Source organism: Monodon monoceros, unplaced genomic scaffold (assembly GCF_005190385.1).
Source record: "Monodon monoceros isolate NGI ecotype Baffin Bay Population unplaced genomic scaffold, NGI_Narwhal_1 Super_Scaffold_18, whole genome shotgun sequence".
NCBI classification, from domain to species: Eukaryota; Metazoa; Chordata; class Mammalia; order Artiodactyla; family Monodontidae; genus Monodon; species Monodon monoceros.
The window spans coordinates 51,000,137-51,017,224 of record NW_021703774.1 but is presented as its reverse complement, the minus strand read 5'-3'; the positions used below and the strand labels follow the sequence as shown (position 1 = coordinate 51,017,224).

At 44.4% G+C, this 17,088-nt stretch overlaps 1 protein-coding gene across 1 annotated transcript in view; it reads left to right on the top strand.

Annotated features, from left to right (window-relative positions):
- Positions 1 to 17,088, top strand: part of BRINP2 (BMP/retinoic acid inducible neural specific 2) — a 115,946-nt gene that overhangs the window by 54,934 nt on the left and 43,924 nt on the right. Inside the window, exon 2 of the mRNA XM_029229072.1 lies at positions 8,203 to 8,552. Within this exon, the coding sequence (XP_029084905.1) occupies positions 8,281 to 8,552 (272 nt within the window). The 5' untranslated portion in view covers positions 8,203 to 8,280. The remainder of the gene's footprint in view (positions 1 to 8,202; positions 8,553 to 17,088) is intronic.

The window sequence follows — 17,088 nt, the reverse complement described above, 5'->3', positions numbered from 1 at the left end:
ATTCCATGGACAGAGGTGAGGGAGGGTGAGGAGACCTGAGTGATAGGTTTTGGAGTCTGAATATCCGAGTTTCATTTCTGCTTCCTTGTGGAATTGTCTCCAGCAAGTCCCTTAGCCTCTCCCAGTCTCTCCTCTTAAAGGTCTCAGATGAATGCAAGAACATTTAGTAATCATGATAGTAAATAGTAAATCATGATAGAGCTTACCTTTGTACAAATCATCCTTAACATTGTTAACCTGATTCTGTGCAGGGAGGCTATCCCTATTCCTCACCTATATTAAGTCTAGCAGTGGGGGAATGCATCAAGTGTACCTTGCTAGGTCCAGGCCAGTTCTGAGGGTGACACTGAAGGTCATATCCCAGAGCCTGGAGAGGAGAGTGGCAGTCGGGGTGTGACATCTGCCCGGGTGCACACGGGGAATGATGGGCACAGCTGAAACTCTCTGAAGTGCAACGAGGAACATATTATAGGGATGAAAAGGCTGTGGTTAGGGTCTGTTGAGGCTGGCAGATCATCCCAACGAGAGAGCCGAATACAAGTCTTTCATCTGAATGGATAGCACCCCCATCTACCCTTCACCCCAGGATGTCCTGTCATTTCTCTGGTCTCCTCTCCCTTTCTAGTCAAAACAGGAGGTTTTGTGTCCAGATGTTGTGGATGACAAGAACAAATAACACTTTCTGTGAGTTTTTACTACTGACACCCTCAGATTTATTCAAGAAAACATCTCTTCAATAGAGTTGGCCAATTAACCACTCAAATGGCTTGAAAACTTATTTAATGTCACTGCCTAATCATTTTAATAAATGTCACTGCTCCAACAGGCAAGAACGTCTGCTTTATCCCTCACTTGTCTTATGCTTCACTCCCTTTCTGAAACACAGAGCCTCCTCCCAAAGAAGACTAGAATCTCAGCGCCTCACCCCTCATATTTGTGCCCCTTTTATTTGCATAGAATTAAGGGATTTCTGTTTTGGGCAGGACCATGAGGATCATCTCACCTCTTAAATCATTTTACTGATGACCAAAGGGAGGCTCCCTGGGGAAGTGATTTGTAAGTGGCCAAGCCCACGTGTTTTTATAGCTGTAAATCATGGAAGTGGTGCAGTGAAGTGTAAATACTATAGGAGCTAGAGTAGGTAGACCCAGATCTGCCACTGACACACATGACCTTGTGCAACTCACTTATCTATTCCTAGCCTCAGTGTTCTCACCTGTTAAAAGGGGATCCTACATTTTGAGAAACAAAGATCGAGCATCATTTTGTTATCTGTGCTTCATAAATAGTAGCGACCACACAAACAGAAAATGATGTCTGCTGGTATCGATTCATGATAATTGTTAACAACATTAACAATTCTGTTAATTATAATACTAATTTCACATCTATTTCTCCTTTTCTTCTGGCCTCTAGCAACAGCTTAGCCATAGCCTTAACTCCTCCAACGTGGAGCCCCTCCCCTGCACAGTATTTTTCAAAGAGGAAACTGTACTTCTATCTCCCTTGCCAGGATTTAGTACCTGAGCAGCTGATGCCCCAGATCCTAACTGCTCCATCGACACACCTAGTGTACATGGAGATGGAGACCAACAGGAGGACACAAAAGAGTCCCCAGAAGTCTTCAGCTGGGTGACAGTCTTGGTGGAGATGTGATTCTTATAAGCTTTCCCCTGTTGAAGACCACGCTGCCCACTTCTCATGTGACTTAATCTACACCTGATTTTCTCAGTTGACAAAACTGGAACCCATTGAATTCATGGCTTAACGAACAGATGAGAGCTAATGTACTCACAAAGGAAAAGCCATGACTTATTCTACTTGTACCTTTGGGCCAAAGCTGATTTATAATTTGTGTAGGTATAGAACTCTGTCTTGAGTAGGGTCTAAGTAAGTGAAATTATTTGGCTTTCACAAGTAAATTTCTAATTGTTTTCCTCAAGGAGCTAGCTTAGCCATGACTTTAATACACTCACATGTAACATAGAGATTTACTTTCACAACCAGTTGTAGGACAAAATGGATACATAGAAGCATCATGGGGAAGGCGAGAATTGTTTTAACCTGCTGAATATTAACAGTACCAGCACAAGACTCGAGAATCTAGACGGTTAAGATTTGCTTGACAGGTTGCTGTTACAAGATTTATAATAATATTGTTTGTGGAGCATAAACGGTAAATGCCCAAAAGCTATCCTCCTTGAAAAGTCTAATTTTTACGCAACTGTCAATGCAGCAATTATTTTGTGGTTTTTTTTTTTTTTAAAGGTGAAGGAACGTGTTCTAGGTATTTTTTTAAGGAAAATTTTGAAACCTGTTTAAAACTTCTCTTTCTTAAAAAGAGATTTTTTTTTTTTTTTTGGTCAAAATGTTTTCAGATCCTGAGAAAAACCAATGGAACGGAAACCGTATGATTCTGAGGCCCGGTTTTTTAGAGGCGCCGTCAGCACTGAATTCAGGCGTTCTTGCTGTGCTCAGCAGACCCGGCCCAGCAATCAAAACCATTTGATTCTAAAGCTGATACTTCTATAACCAGGCAGGTTCCAGCACATTGTGAACCCTGAAAAAGCATAATTACAAACAAAGAATGACAAGAAGCACACGTTGACTTAATATAGCTCGCTTCTTTCAAAGAGCACACAGCTTTTCACACACGCGCTCTCACCTGTCCTTAGAAACCCGCGATTAACAGGGGAGGGGGCGGCTGCCACCCCTGTGTTACAGCACAGGCCGCCAGGAGGCTCAGTGGCTGGGCCAAGGCCACACATTGTCACCGGCTCACAGTGACGCCTCTAGGAAACGCATGGAATTGATTGATCATGTATTTTTGAAGACTGACTCTGTATGAGAGTTGAAGTTTTTCATATAAACAGAGACCTGGACTTTGACCTTGAAAGGTCAGGCAGGGTTGATGTTGTATGGTTCTCATGCCGAGAATAATCGCTAGTCTCCTCCAGAAATCACCAAGAACCCTCAAAGGTGTGCAGGATGGGAGCGAAGTCCTTTATGTGTCTATTATTTTTCAATTGCTGTGTAAGGAATTACCACAAACGTAGTGACATAAAGCAGTATGAATTCATCATGTCACAGTTTCTGTGGGTCAGGAGTCCAGGTACAGGTTAGCTGGGTCCTCTGCTCAGGGTCTCACAAGACTGAAATCAAGGTGTCAGCCAGGAAAGCAGTTCTCATCTGGGACTCAGAGTTCTCTTCCGGGCTCATGTGGCTGTTGGTGGAATTGGTTTTCTTATTCTTTTTTTTTTTTTTAATTGGAGTTTAATTGCTTTACAATGTTGTGTTAGTTTCTGCTGTACAGTGAAGTGAATCAGCTATACGTATACATATATCCCCTCCCTCTTGGACCTCCCCCCCACCCCCATCCCACCTATCTAGGTCGTCACAGAGCACTGAGCTTCCTGTGCTTCATAGCTTGTTCCCACTAGCTATTTTACGCATGGTAGTGAATATATGTCCATCCTAATCTCCCAACTTGTCCCACCCTTCCCTTCCCCACCATGTCCACATGTCCATTCTCTACTTCTGCATCTCTATTCCTGCCCTGGAAATAGGTTCATCTGTACCATTTTTCTAGATTCCACATATATGTGTTAATATATGATATTTGTTTTTCTCTTTCTGGCTTACTTCACTGTGTATGACAGACTCTAGGTCCATCCACATCTCTACAAATGACCCAGTTTTGTTCCTTTTTATGGCTGAGTAATATTCCATAGACATTTCACTGAAGAAGACATAGAAATGGCCAAGAGGCATGTGAAAAGATGCTCAACATCACTAATTATTAGAAAAATACAAATCAAAACTACAATGATGGGGGCTTCCCTGGTGGCGCAGTGGTTGAGAATCTCCCTGCTAATGCAGGGGACACAGGTTCGAGCCCTGGTCTGGGAGGATCCCACATGCTGTGGAGCAACTGGGCCCGTGAGCCACAACTACTGAGCCTGCGCGTCTGGAGCCTGTGCTCCACAACAAGAGAGGCCACGATAGTGAGAGGCCAGTGCACCGCGATGAAGAGTGGCCCCCGCTTGCCGCAACTAGAGAAAGCCCTCACACAGAAACGAAGACCCAACACAGCCCCAAATAAATAAATTAATTAATTAAAAAAAAAAACCTACAATGATGTATCACCTCACACTGGTCAGAATGGCCATCATCAAAAAATCTACAAACGATAAATGCTGGAGAGGGTGTGGAGAAAAGGGAACCATTTTGCACTGTTGGTGGGAATGTAAATTGATACAGCCATTGTGGAGAACAGTATGGAGGTTCCTTAAAAAACTAAAAATAGAATTACCACATGACCCAGCAATCCCACTACTGGGCATATACCCTGAGAACACCGTAATTCAAAAGGACACATGTACCCCAATGTTCATTGCAGCTCTATTTACGAGAGCCAGGACATGGAAACAACCTAAATGTCCAACAACAGATGAATGGATAAAGATGTGGTACATATATACCACAGTGGAATTTTATAGTGGAATATTACTCAGCCATAAAAAAGGAATTGGTTTTCTTGGGGTGGTACAACTGTGGTTCCCATTTTCTTACTGGCTGTTCACTGGGAATTGTATTCAGTTCCTAGAGGCCACCCACAATCCCTTGCTGCATGGCCCACATAGACTGTACACAGCATGGCTGTTTGCTTTCTTCCAGGGCAGCTAGATCCTGTCTCTCTGACACTTCACCTTCTTTTAGAGGTTCACCTGATTAGGCCAGGCCCACCCAAGATACTTTTCCTTTTGATTAACCCAAAGTCAACTGATCAGTAACCTGATCATGGAAGGAGTCTCCCATCATATTCACAGGGCCTGCCTGCACTCAAGAGGAGGAGATTATAAAAGACACACACAGAAGGGCTCAAGAAACTTGGGGACCGTTTTAGAAACCTGCATTCTGCAGTGTCCTACCTGTGTCATTGCTTGTCCACCTTACTGTGTTTGCTGCCTTGGCCTGCTCTGTCAAGCAGCCCCAGTCTCCAAAATGTGCCTCCATCAATATGCCTTTAGAAAGAGAACAATATTTTATAAGAGGAAGTAATCGCTAATGGTAGGTAGTGTTTCAGACAATGTAACGAGCACTTGCTTTCATATTGTTTGTCCTTAGCAGAGTGTCTGGCACTTAGGAGACCTCAGTTTCCGTTTCTCAAGCAACGAATGCATGGATGATTAAATGAGAAATATTTTGGGCATCCTCATTAGATTACATCCCATAAAAATAAATGCCTACCCCTCCATGTGCAAGGCGGATTCCTCCTTTTAGTTTATAGCACGAGTTTCCTCCCTCCCCGGTTTAAAAGTAATGCCTACTTATTATAAAAACACTTGGAAATGTGTCTTCTTTCTATGGTTTTATTTTTTATATTTAACTTCTTAATCCATCTGGAACTAATTTCCCAATATTATGTATAAAATAGTCTACTCCCTACCCATTTAATCTGTGATGCATACACACACACACACACACACTAAGTTCTTATGTATAATAAGGTCTATTTCTGAGCTAGCTGTTCTATTTCATTGATCTGCCCACCCACTTTGTGTGCCAGTATCACCTACTTACTTACTGGAATTTTATAATAGGTTTAAAGATCTGGTAGGGCAGATGTTGCCTCACTATTTGTCCTTCAGCCCCCCTGTCCACCAGTTCATTAAGTATGGGTCTATCTTGGGGCCCACTCTAGCGCCTTAGAGAGCAAAGCATTCTTTGGAAAAGTCTGGACACGGAACCAGGTCTAGGTTTATATTCTACCTTTGCATCTTCCTAGCCCAGCACCTCTGAGTCTCAGGGAAATGTAAACTTGCAATAATAATGCTTATAGTAGAAACTTTCTGTGAGAATTAACTGGGGAAACTTCTAAGAATTACCCAGTGCGTAGTAGATGGTCAGTACCTACTAATCAGAGTAGAGGAGTGACTCTGAAGGTCCATGCACCCATGCTTCTGTCCCTTTATCCTTACCAGCAGGCACTGCAACATTTTTGAAAGCATCTTGTACAAATGCTGAGGCTCAGATCTGTCAGACTCAGGCCAGCTTTTAGGCTAGGAGTGACCAGGATTAAGAATTGGCCCCAGCCTCTGGGCAGCCTCTTCAGGGTTTGCATTGGTCCAAGGGAAGTCGGTGGTTTTGTTAAACTGGAGCCATTCCTGAGTGACCTGGGGCCCTGGGGAATGGGAGTGAGTCAAATGCTGAAGCCCACTTTACCTGGCCTTACAGAAGTCTGGAAGTGCCAGTGAATTGACACCCCTTGCTTCATCACAGGAAGCTCATCTCTGGACTTTGGCAGCCAGAGAAAGGCCTCAAAGCCACAAATTACACGTGTTGGGGATTGGAAGTCATTCTAGCACAGACCAAGGTGGTACTGGTGAGGGGAGATGGGTGAGACTCTGACAGCATGTGCTAGACATTGAAGATTGAAGAAATGAATTCGATTCCAAGAACCCCTGCAGTACTGAGTCAGCCAGGAGTCTTGAAGGCCAAAGTCTTACTCCCTTCCTGGCACTGTCCCTCAACTCAGAGAGGGCAGGGCAGGGCAAGAATGCACTCATTCATTTCTTCAAGAAGCGTCTCTGAAGGCCTACTGTGTGCTCTCAGGAACTAGGGTAGGGGGATACACAGCCCTGCCCTCAGAGAGCTTCCATACTACACAGTGAGGAGAAAGAGCACAATGGCCATCCTTGTGTCCACGGATCTGTTCTCTGATGATGGTGATTTCCCACTGTAACTCTATCCCTGCATGGCCTTTTGTAAAGGAACAGATCGATCTTCAAAGCAGGAAGTCCAAAGCTTGACTATTATCTAGTCAAGCCTCTTTCTTTTCTCTTATTTTTTTTTTTCTTTTTAAATATAGTATAATCCTACATTTGTTTTTTTAAAATTGAAGTATAGTTGATTTACAATGTTGTGTTACTTTCAGGTGTACAGCACAGTGATTCAGTTATTTATATATTAAAGTATTTTTATTTATAAAATGTATATATATATATACTTTTTCAGATTCTTTTCCCTTATAGGTTATTACAAAGTATTGAGTACAGTTCCCTGTGCTAGTCCTTGTTGATTATCTGTTTTACATAGAGTAGTGTGTATATGTTAATCCCAAACTCCTAATTTATACCTCCCCTACTCCCTTTTCACAACCATAAGTTTGTTGTCTATGTCTGCAGGTCTATTTCTGTTTTGTAAATAAATTCATTTGTATTTATTTTTTAGTTTCCACATATAAGCAATATCATATCATATTTGTCTTTCTCTGTCTGGCTTACTTCACTTTGTATGATAATCTCTAGGTCCATCCATGTTGCTGCTAATGGCATTATTTCATTCTTTTTTATGGCTGAGTAATATTCCATTGTGTGTGTGTGTGTGTGTGTGTGTGTGTGTGTGTGTGTGTGTGTACCACATCTTCCTTATCCATTCATCTGTCAATGGATACTTAGGTTGCTTCCATGTCTTGGCAATTGTAAATAGTGCTGCTGTGAACATTGGGGTGCATGTACCTTTTCAAATTATGGTTGTCTCTGGATATATGCCCAGGAATGGGATTGCTGGATCATATGGTAACTCTATTTTTAGTAGTATTAGGAACCATACTGTTCTCCATTTTTATTTTCCGTAAGGGATAACTAAACTCAGAGAAGGGAAGTAATTTGCCCAAGTTCACCCAGCTTCATAACAGTGATGGGACTTCACTATTCTGCCCACAATTCACCATCAGAAAAAGGGGGCTTCTCTTTGCTTTACATCAAGCCTCTAGAGGCTGCACACAATCTATGAGGCTATTATTGAAACATAGTGAACATTTTTGAGAGAGGAAGACAAGCGGATGGTGTTGAGTCTACAAAGGAAACAAGGAAGCAACACAGTATAAAGGTTAGAGTTGGACCCCCTGAGGTCAAAATTCTGGTTTCTTCACTTGAAATCTGCGTGAAATTAAGCAACTTTCCTCATATCTCTAAACCTCATCTTCTCATCGGCAAAATGACAGTGGTGTTTCCTGTAGGATTGTTTTAAGAATTAAATGAAATATACATCAACACGTAGCTCAATGCCTAGAAGGAAGATGTGTTACTAGGATAAAGGATTTCTAGAATGGGCCCTGCCCAAGGAGATTTGATGCTCACAGGCCCATGCGGTCAGACCAGGGTGTGCAACTGACATCTCCGTGTTGTGCTTTTCCAGTTCCAGGAGCCCTGGTGGAGCGGCACAGAGCGGGAGAGTGTGGCGAGAGAATGAAGACACCAACCGCCTGGGAGAAGCATGAGGTGGCAGTGCGGCACTCGATTTAGAGGGCTTCGGCCGGTGGCGGCAGCCCCATGGGCAGCTCTGCTGGCACTGGCCCTCCCCGGTTGGGTGCTGGCTGTCTCGGCCACGGCGGCTGCTGCTGTACCCGAGCATCATGCCTCCGCGGCCGGCCAGCCGCCCCTGGACTGGCTGCTCACAGATCGGGGCCCATTTCACCGCACGCAGGAGTACACCGACTTCGTGGAGCGCTACCGCCAGGGTTTTACCACCAGATACAGGATCTACAGGTGAGTGCGGCGTCCCACTGAAGCCAGCCTGGGTCTGTGCAGGGCGCCAAGCGCCAAGCCAGCTGGCAGGCCGCAGACTGCACTAGGGGAGAGCCGGAGGACCAGCAGGCAGGGAGAACAAGCTTGCCATGTTGGTTTTTAAAAAAAGAAGAAAACACATACAAGCTGGAAAACCTGCTGATGCCTCCTGGGGAACTTAGCAAAAGGGTTTCTATTTATAGGTTGTGCTGCTTATAAATTGAGGACAAATCAGGCGGCTTGGATTCAGCATGCGGCCTGAGCTGCTGCAGGAGGTCAGAGTGGAAGGCTGGGGCCGGGTTTTAAATAATGGGTGAGATACTTTTATGAGTTGTAATTAACTCGATATGCAAATGAAGGAAGGGCAGCTCCAATTCCTGCCTTAGAGGTGGGGGGAGCCCCGCAGGGGCAGGGATGGGCCTGCCCTCACCCTTGTCAACACCACAGCCTCAGTTGGCCTTGTGCAAGGAAATGGGCTGCATCGTCCCTGCCCCTCGGCCTGTCCTCAGGAGCATCAGAGCTGAAAGTAAAACATGTGACCTGTCTGACCCATCTGACAAGGGATGAACCAGGTACAAATTCCTGGCTGCTGGACCAACACTTCAGAAGCACAAGGCTCGTCAAAATCCTCACCTCAGGTGACCCAGGGACCCTCAGGGCTCCCTTGAGTGCATTCCTGAATTCAACTTTCCCCTTCATCCCTCTTCTCAGTCCCTGCCTTAGTGTCACCCCTTTTTCCTCCTCACCGTGACCATAGTCTTCAGACAAACCTGGGAACTTTGCTAGAATTTTTTTCTTTTATTAGAGTTATTTATTTTCCGATTACAGATTCATTTCTTATGAGAGAGAGAGAGAGGGAAAGTATGAAAAAGCACAAAGAGAAACAGAGGCAGAAAATCACCTATTCTTTTGCCATCTAGAGGTTGCTCTTGGTAACCTTGGGCACGTGCATTCCTAGTCATGTGAACATACTAAAGGTTTTGGCCCTCTTGCTGGATCTAGCCCTTTACATGCCTTATGTACATGAACTCATTTAATCCTTCTAATAGTCCTCTTTTGGAAGAACAGTTATTCTCCCCTTTTTACAGATGAGGAAATTGAGGTCCAGAGAAGTTAAGGAACTTGCCGAGGGGCACACAGCTAGTAAATGGTGAAGCTAGGATTAGCTCCCAAGTAGTAGTCAGACTCCAAAGTCTGGGTTCTTAAATTATATTTAAAGAAACTATATTTTTCTGTTTCTAAGAGGCTTTTTTTTTTTTTTTTTTTTTTTTGCGGTACGCGGGCCTCTCACTGCTGTGGCCTCTCCCATTGCGGAGCACAGGCTCCGGACGTGCAGGCTCAGCGGCCATGGCTCACGGACCCAGCCGCTCCGCGGCATGTGGGATCTTCCCGGACCGGGGCACGAACCCGTGTCCCCTGCGTTGGCAGGCGGACTCTCAACCACTGCGCCACCAGGGAAGCCCAGGGCTTTTTTTTTTTCTTCTGCAATACCACTCAGTCTGTTTAGGTTAGTACGGAGTCTCAGAAATAAGGTTTTAAGGTATTGAGCACTGGGAGAGTCCCAAATGGTAAGTGCAGCCATTTACAGGGGACATTTTCCTGGTACACGATTCCCACATGCAGATGCAGACAAAGGGAAAGATGAGGTATTTGAGGGGCTGGTGCTTCCTGCGTGCAGAGGTCCGTAGAAACAAAAGCCATTTATCTTCCAGTCTGGTATTAGAAGGGATTACAATTCATACTCTCCGGTTCAGCGGCTCTGATTCTTGCCATCCTCCAAAGACTGTAGTGTAAATTCACACAGGGCCACTGAGGCAGAGAGCGGCCAGCTCGGGCTGGGAGTGGCTGAGCTAACACCTGCTCCGGTAAAAGAGGTTAACTTGACTCTCAGTAAATATATAAGAAATTAGACCTGTGTCCCCCACGAATTTTCTATAAGGTAAATTCAGGGCGATGCTTCTCTTTATCAAAGAATTTATTTTTCCATCTCTCCAAAAAAAAAAAAAGAAAAAAAGGGAAAAGAGAAAATCCACCCTAGAATGTATTTAAGCAGCAAATCCCTCTAGTTCAGGAAAACAAGATTTAATTCACCTCAAACTTTTCTGTTTATCTCAAATCTTTCAAAAGCACTGTTATCACCAAAAAAAATTTTTAAAGTATGTTGGAACTGAAATGTCAGGCTGGGAATCCTAATACCACCATTCACTTCAAAGGGCTATAGGAACTAGAAGCAATAAAGCACCAGTTTCCTTCACCCCTCCACAGATTTTTCTTGTCATCAGGCCCCAGCCCCAAGGCGGGTGACCACTGAATGCCTTAGCAGCAGCTCAGAGCCGGCCACGGGGAATGTCCGGAATCACTTCTGCACCATCAACCGTTCTATCAGTCCGTAATGTTTTTTTTTTCTTTTTTTGCGGTACGCGGGCCTCTCACTGCCGTGGCCTCTCCCGTTGCGGAGCACAGGCTCCGGACGCGCAGGCTCAGCGGCCATGGCTCACGGGCCCAGCCGCTCCGCGGCATGTGGGATCTTCCCGGACCGGGACACGAACCCGTGTCCCCTGCATCGGCAGGCGGACTCCCAACCACTGTGCCACCAGGGAAGCCCCGTAATGGTTTTTTGATCATTTAATGTGACAGGCTCTTACACTGTGCCATTCTGTTTCTCTGGGGTCAGTTATTGCACATGAACCTGTACTTGGGGAAACAGTAACCAGTCATTCTGACAGGAATGCAGCATTGCGATTTGCAACCCCATGGCGGGGCAATGGGAGAATGGTCACATACGGCTGCTCCAGGAGCATTCTGGGAGTCCATGGTGGATCCATGGATACTTGTTGTAGGGCTCTATATTATCCCCAAGGGAACTCACTCTTATCCCTTTCCCTTTTGTCTCTAGTGGTAATTCCTTCTAGCAACTTCAAGACCTTGTTTACTGTGACTAGAGCAGGTCACAGAAAACTGGTCTAGTCATCACTAATGACTAGAAGGGCATTTTTTCCAGAAGGGCAGAGGGAGAAAGAGCTTACAGAGAATATCAGAAATGCTCTGTGGTGAAATATTGGGTCTCGAACAGGATTAGTCTTTTATTCAATTCTTTTAGAAAGCTTTTGGTACATGGAGATCATATGGTATCCATATGTGCTTTCCATGTAAGAAGGGAGGTGAGCTGTGGTGGGGGAAGAATAAGACTTTCCAATGGGGCTAGAATATTCGGTACAGAATTACATGAAGCTCTCTTACACAGCAGAACAGAGATCCTTCTTCTCTTCTATCTGTGTGTGGACATATTATAGCAATTACACAACCAGGTTCTAACATTAAGCTCTGAACCCCACCTATTCTTATATGGAAATCAGAATGTGCTCTCTGTTGGAGTAGATGACTGGTTGATCTAGAATAGCTCTGGCCTCTCTAACCATGGGTCCCCAGAGATTGTTGCTCTCTCCATAAGTTTGTATTCTCATAGGCATAGATGCTCCAGAGTGAAGGTTCTGGAGCCAGATGACCTGGACTCTAATCCTGGGGCTGCAGCTTACTAGCTGTATGATGTTGGGTTAATTATTAAATTTCTTTGTTCCCCAATCTCCTTATTTGTAAAATTAGGACAATAATAGTGCCCACCTAATGGATTTATCTGAAAATTAAATGAGTGAATTGATGTAAAACACTTAGAACGGTGCTTAATAAATATTACCTATTATTAGAGTATCCTCAACAAATATTAACCAATGCAAAAATTATAATGAGATGACAGCCATGGGTACCATCTTCATGATGACATCTGATAATAACTTAGCATTTGACAACGTACATTAGAAGGAGAAAAAAAAATTGTTCTCTTGCTTTTTTAAAGCATATTAACCTTAATTCCTCAATCTCTCTCTCTGCTGGGAGAGGAACTCAACTGGAGAATGAATGCATGTTTTCTGGGGCACACTCTTACTGGTCTTATGGACTGCCAGAAAGAGCTGGATCATTTCCAGCATGTTTTAGAGTCACCACAGGGAATGATCTTTCTCCTATAAAGTCAGAGGTTGCCAACTGAGCAGACCTTTCTTAAGATGTCCTACAGAAGCTGGGCACTGGTCACTGCCAGCTCCCTGGTCCCGGGGTAACTTGAACAATCTCAGGATGGCACCATTACGAGAAGAGAGACAATATACATTCTTGTTAAAACTTCCTAAATAACAGGATGGCCTTGGCCATCTCACCCAGTTTTGGGCAGGCTTTTAAATTCCATTAGCCGACCTCTCAGCATATTCTCAAGCCCTATCAGACCAAGATCTGAGCAATCAGTCCACTTCTCAGACACTGTCTCTTAATAGGCTAGTGGTAAGAGCTGGAAGAGCAGAGATCCTGTCTCGGATTCCATTTGTGACCCCCAACTGCTTGCCTTTGCCCCACTCTATAGCCCCCAGTACAATAAACCCTTAAGTGATCAACCTCTCACAGCAGCCCTGTGAGGCAGATGGGGGTTTTTAGGGTTCAGGGCAGTGAGATGGACTTGTTCAAGGTCAGAGAGGTAGCCAGTCACAGCCAGAAATGGCACTCAGAGCTCCTGACTTGAAGTCTCCTGCTCATTACTCTAGACCACGCCACTTCCCTTTGACTGGTAAGTGTATCTTTATCGTTAACACGCAACCTAATCAGGCACCTAAATTGAGCTGATGCAAATGTAAATATGGTTTCTCAAAACACTCTAGCAGTAATGTTCCATTCTCTCTTTGCTACAAATCAAAGTAATGAGCAGTCTGTTTTTTTTAAAAATTTCTTTTTGTATTAAAGCTTTAATAGAGAGATGATCGTGGGATTGGAAAAAATCCAAGTCACTATGATGAAACACTTAAAACTCGGAAAGAATAAATTAAAATTAAGAGATAAAGTTAGAGATCATATAGAACAATGAGTATAATATGATGGTTGGGAGAAAAGCAAGGCCAGGTATAATTCCAAATTATTGACCTTAGTCACTAATACCTCCATTTCTATCATTTGCCTCTCTTTTAGAAAAGAAGGGTCTAGGGGTATGTTAGAAGTCTTTTAGGAGGAAAAAAACAAACCAAAAAATAAGTAGCGATCTTCATATTATATGTGATCGTATTCTGATCATGATTTTCTGATCATATTCTGGGCAAAGTTTGCAAATTTTGAGAACCAAAGTAGAACATAGCTTAAAACCAAGAGGTTGGAGTGGTACCCAAAGGTAGGCAATGTTGAAGCAGGAGTGTGTTTTATCAGGTGCATCTGGAAACATACAATAGGGCAGGCTGGGGTAGAATCAGATGACATGCTGAATGAGGGCAGTTAAGGCAAAAGAACCTTTCTACAGGCACCAGAGCAATTACCCTAAGAAAAGATAATCTGTTTATAATTCATCAGGATGAAAAATAAGGTTTGGCAATAGCTTACATGTGAAAGAAGTGAGAAACGGGCAAAACTGAATAATTTATCCATACTGCTCCAAGTGTGGTCTGTGGACCGGCAGCATTGGCATTACCTGAGAGCTTGTAAAAAATGACAGAACCTCAAGTCTCACCCTGACCTACAAAATCAGAATCTACATTTTTTTTTCTCTTTTCGGTACGCGGGCCTCTCACTGTTGTGTCCTCTCCCGTTGCGGAGCACAGGCTCCGGACGCGCAGGCTCAGCGGCCATGGCTCACGGGCCCAGCTGCTCCGCGCCATGTGGGATCTTCCCAGACCGGGGCACGAACCCGTGTCCCCTGCATCAGCAGGCGGACTCCCAACCACTGCGCCACCAGGGAAGCCCCAGAATCTGCATTTTAACAGGAGCCCCACATGAACAGTATGACATTAAAGCTAGATTATACTAAGTGCTTGGGAGGTGGAAGGAGAGCAGGAATAACCAGGGTGGAGAAGGACAGAAGGCTTAATGGTAAGGCAGCATCCCCCATGATGCACTTGAGGTCATGAGAATATTTACAGGAGATGTTACAAATGAAATAGAACAGTAGTCATGGGAGGTTAAATTTAGGAATTATTAGTGCCAAGGCACATGAACTCATAAGATCCAGCAGCTGGGAGAAAAATTTTAAAAGCAGAAAAGGCTGGAGGGCCTAGAACCAGCCTATGGGTGCCTCCTGGGAGATGGAGAGGTGAGGAGGCAGAGAGCAGCTGTGGAAGCAATCACAGAAGGAACTCCAGAGCTGATTTATCATCTGGACCATGTCTCAGGGACTAACAAATACTGATTTGAATAAACAGTGAGCCCTGGGAGAGGCACCGTCTCCAATTAAGAGATCACAATCCACATAAATAAACGGCAACCAAAGGCAACCTCAGTCTGTCTGGGTAAATCCCAGTGATTTCCTAGGTGTTCCTTACAGCTACGGAGGTACAGAAAGGTTGTGTTATCACACAGCTGCAGGGCACCACAAGGGAAGCCGTGGTTCTCAGGTGGATGGGACAGGCAGGGGAGAAGGTGAGCTCGGCCGGAGAAACGACCATCACCCGAGCAAACTGGGTGATCTCTGCCCTTCTCACTGGGTTTATATTTTGACAAGGGAGTTTGTTGGAATAGAAGGCGAGAAAGGAACAGTACACAAACTAGAGCAAAAGAAATCATAGTGAAATCAGAGGCAATGCAGAGTGATGAGCCTGTAGTCTGGTTACAGGTACTAGTTCTCAGTCCACAGAGGTAAGGAGGTGGGAGAGGGACAGAACCAAACGTCTAGAGTTTGCTTTCAAGAGTTCAGTGCTGGCTAAATGTATAGCCGTATATCTGACATAAACTATCTAATCTAGGCTGTAGACCCAGCAGAAGGCCTTCACCCAAGGAATTTTATTCCTTAAGTGTCTGGATGATGAGCCCCAAAAGGGTGTATGGGCCCTTGGATTGGGCCTTGCAGATACTCATCCTTGTGCAGCATCCTGTCTGCATCTTAACATGGAAACATCCGCACCAGTGCTGCTGACCTATGCGAATGAGGAAGTGTGCTGCTCACTTCGAGGAAGGAGAAAGAGCACATACACATACAATGAACAATTCAAGAGCGTAAGAAGAGCAGTACTCATTCAATCCATTGTATTGAAGGCCGACTCTGTGCTCATGCTTCTACAAGATTCTGCTAACAAGCCATGAATGGGGAGAACACAGTTCTTGATCTGGTGGAACTCACAGACAAGTACATTTGGAGAAAGTGCGAGGTCACTCTGCACAGAAAGGTCAAGGAAGGCCAGAAAAAAAGGGGATCCATCGGCCAGACTCTGATGTGGCTGAGTGGGAGATCTCCAAGTGGAGAGCTTGGGGAACGGTGCTGTGGACACAGGAGCAGTATAACCCAAGTTGTGGGAGTGCCAGGTGTGCTTTAGAAACTGAGCAGCCAGTCCCATGCATCCAGTGTAAATGCCAAGAAGCATGTGAATGTCCCTCCTCCACCTGCTCTCCCCCACTGTGTTGTTTCTGCCATATCTTGTCACTCCAAAATGCCAGAAGGGTCTCCTAGACACCGATTTCTTCCAAGGTGCAATTTTAAAAGCCTCTCACCTGGAGGGCATGTCATTTTCCTGTACTGGCAGTGAGTAAAATGAAGTCAAAGTAATTGCATATCTGGAGAAGGTAGGACCAAAGGCAATTCCTTGCATTTCTACTTTGGAAAAATGGAGTGTGACTATGCACCTGGTGAGAAAATGGTAAGCAGTGCTTTGAGGTCTTATAAAGCCACTAGTTCAACTGAAAATCCAGCATCACTTAGGCTTAAAAAATTGAATTTAGAGTAAGCTTCCCACACCATGTGTTTTCTTTCTTGGTCCTCTCGCAAGTATTTATGGAGCATCTACTTTGTGCAAAGCATTATTCTGGGCACTGTTGAAGGCTACAAAAGATAGAGAAAACAAGGTTCTACTGATTTCCAGGAGTTTAGCTGTCCAGTGTGAGTGACAGCACACATAAACGGAAAAAACACATTGGAATGTAGCATCTCAGGCTCTGGGAGAGGAAGATATTTAGCACATTCTCAGTGATTGATGGATAGATTTGGTCCATGGATGCCATATCAGAATGAATTCTCAGGATGTCAGTCCCACGTTCCCCCAGGACAAAATGACTCTCGCCCCAAATTTTCCTGTGTGTTCTAGGACTATTTCCATGTCATCCACCTGGCTTGAAATAGGATTGCAAAGATGGTCTGTGAAAAGAAAATGTAAAAATAAAAACATGCAAGAAAAGCAGGGAAAATCCAGGAAGGCCAAGGGGAGAAAGCTAGTTCAGTTTTGTTTTCAGATGAGATTAAGTAGAGAGATCTTGAGTCTGTCAGGCAGGGAAAAAGAGGATTAATTTTTGCTTTGAGAAATAATTAATTTTATTCATGAATGAACTGCTACTTAGAGACATGTATATGTAGAAAGGAGTGAGGTAGGCTTCATCTAGAAACCGTCGGGACACAGATGCAGGCAGAAAGGGACACTGGCTAGCCGCGTGGTCTTTTCATTTTTTTTCTCCTCAAGAGAACAGCTTCTTCTGGGTCAGGGATTCTCAGTTTTTTTCTCTATTCAGCTTC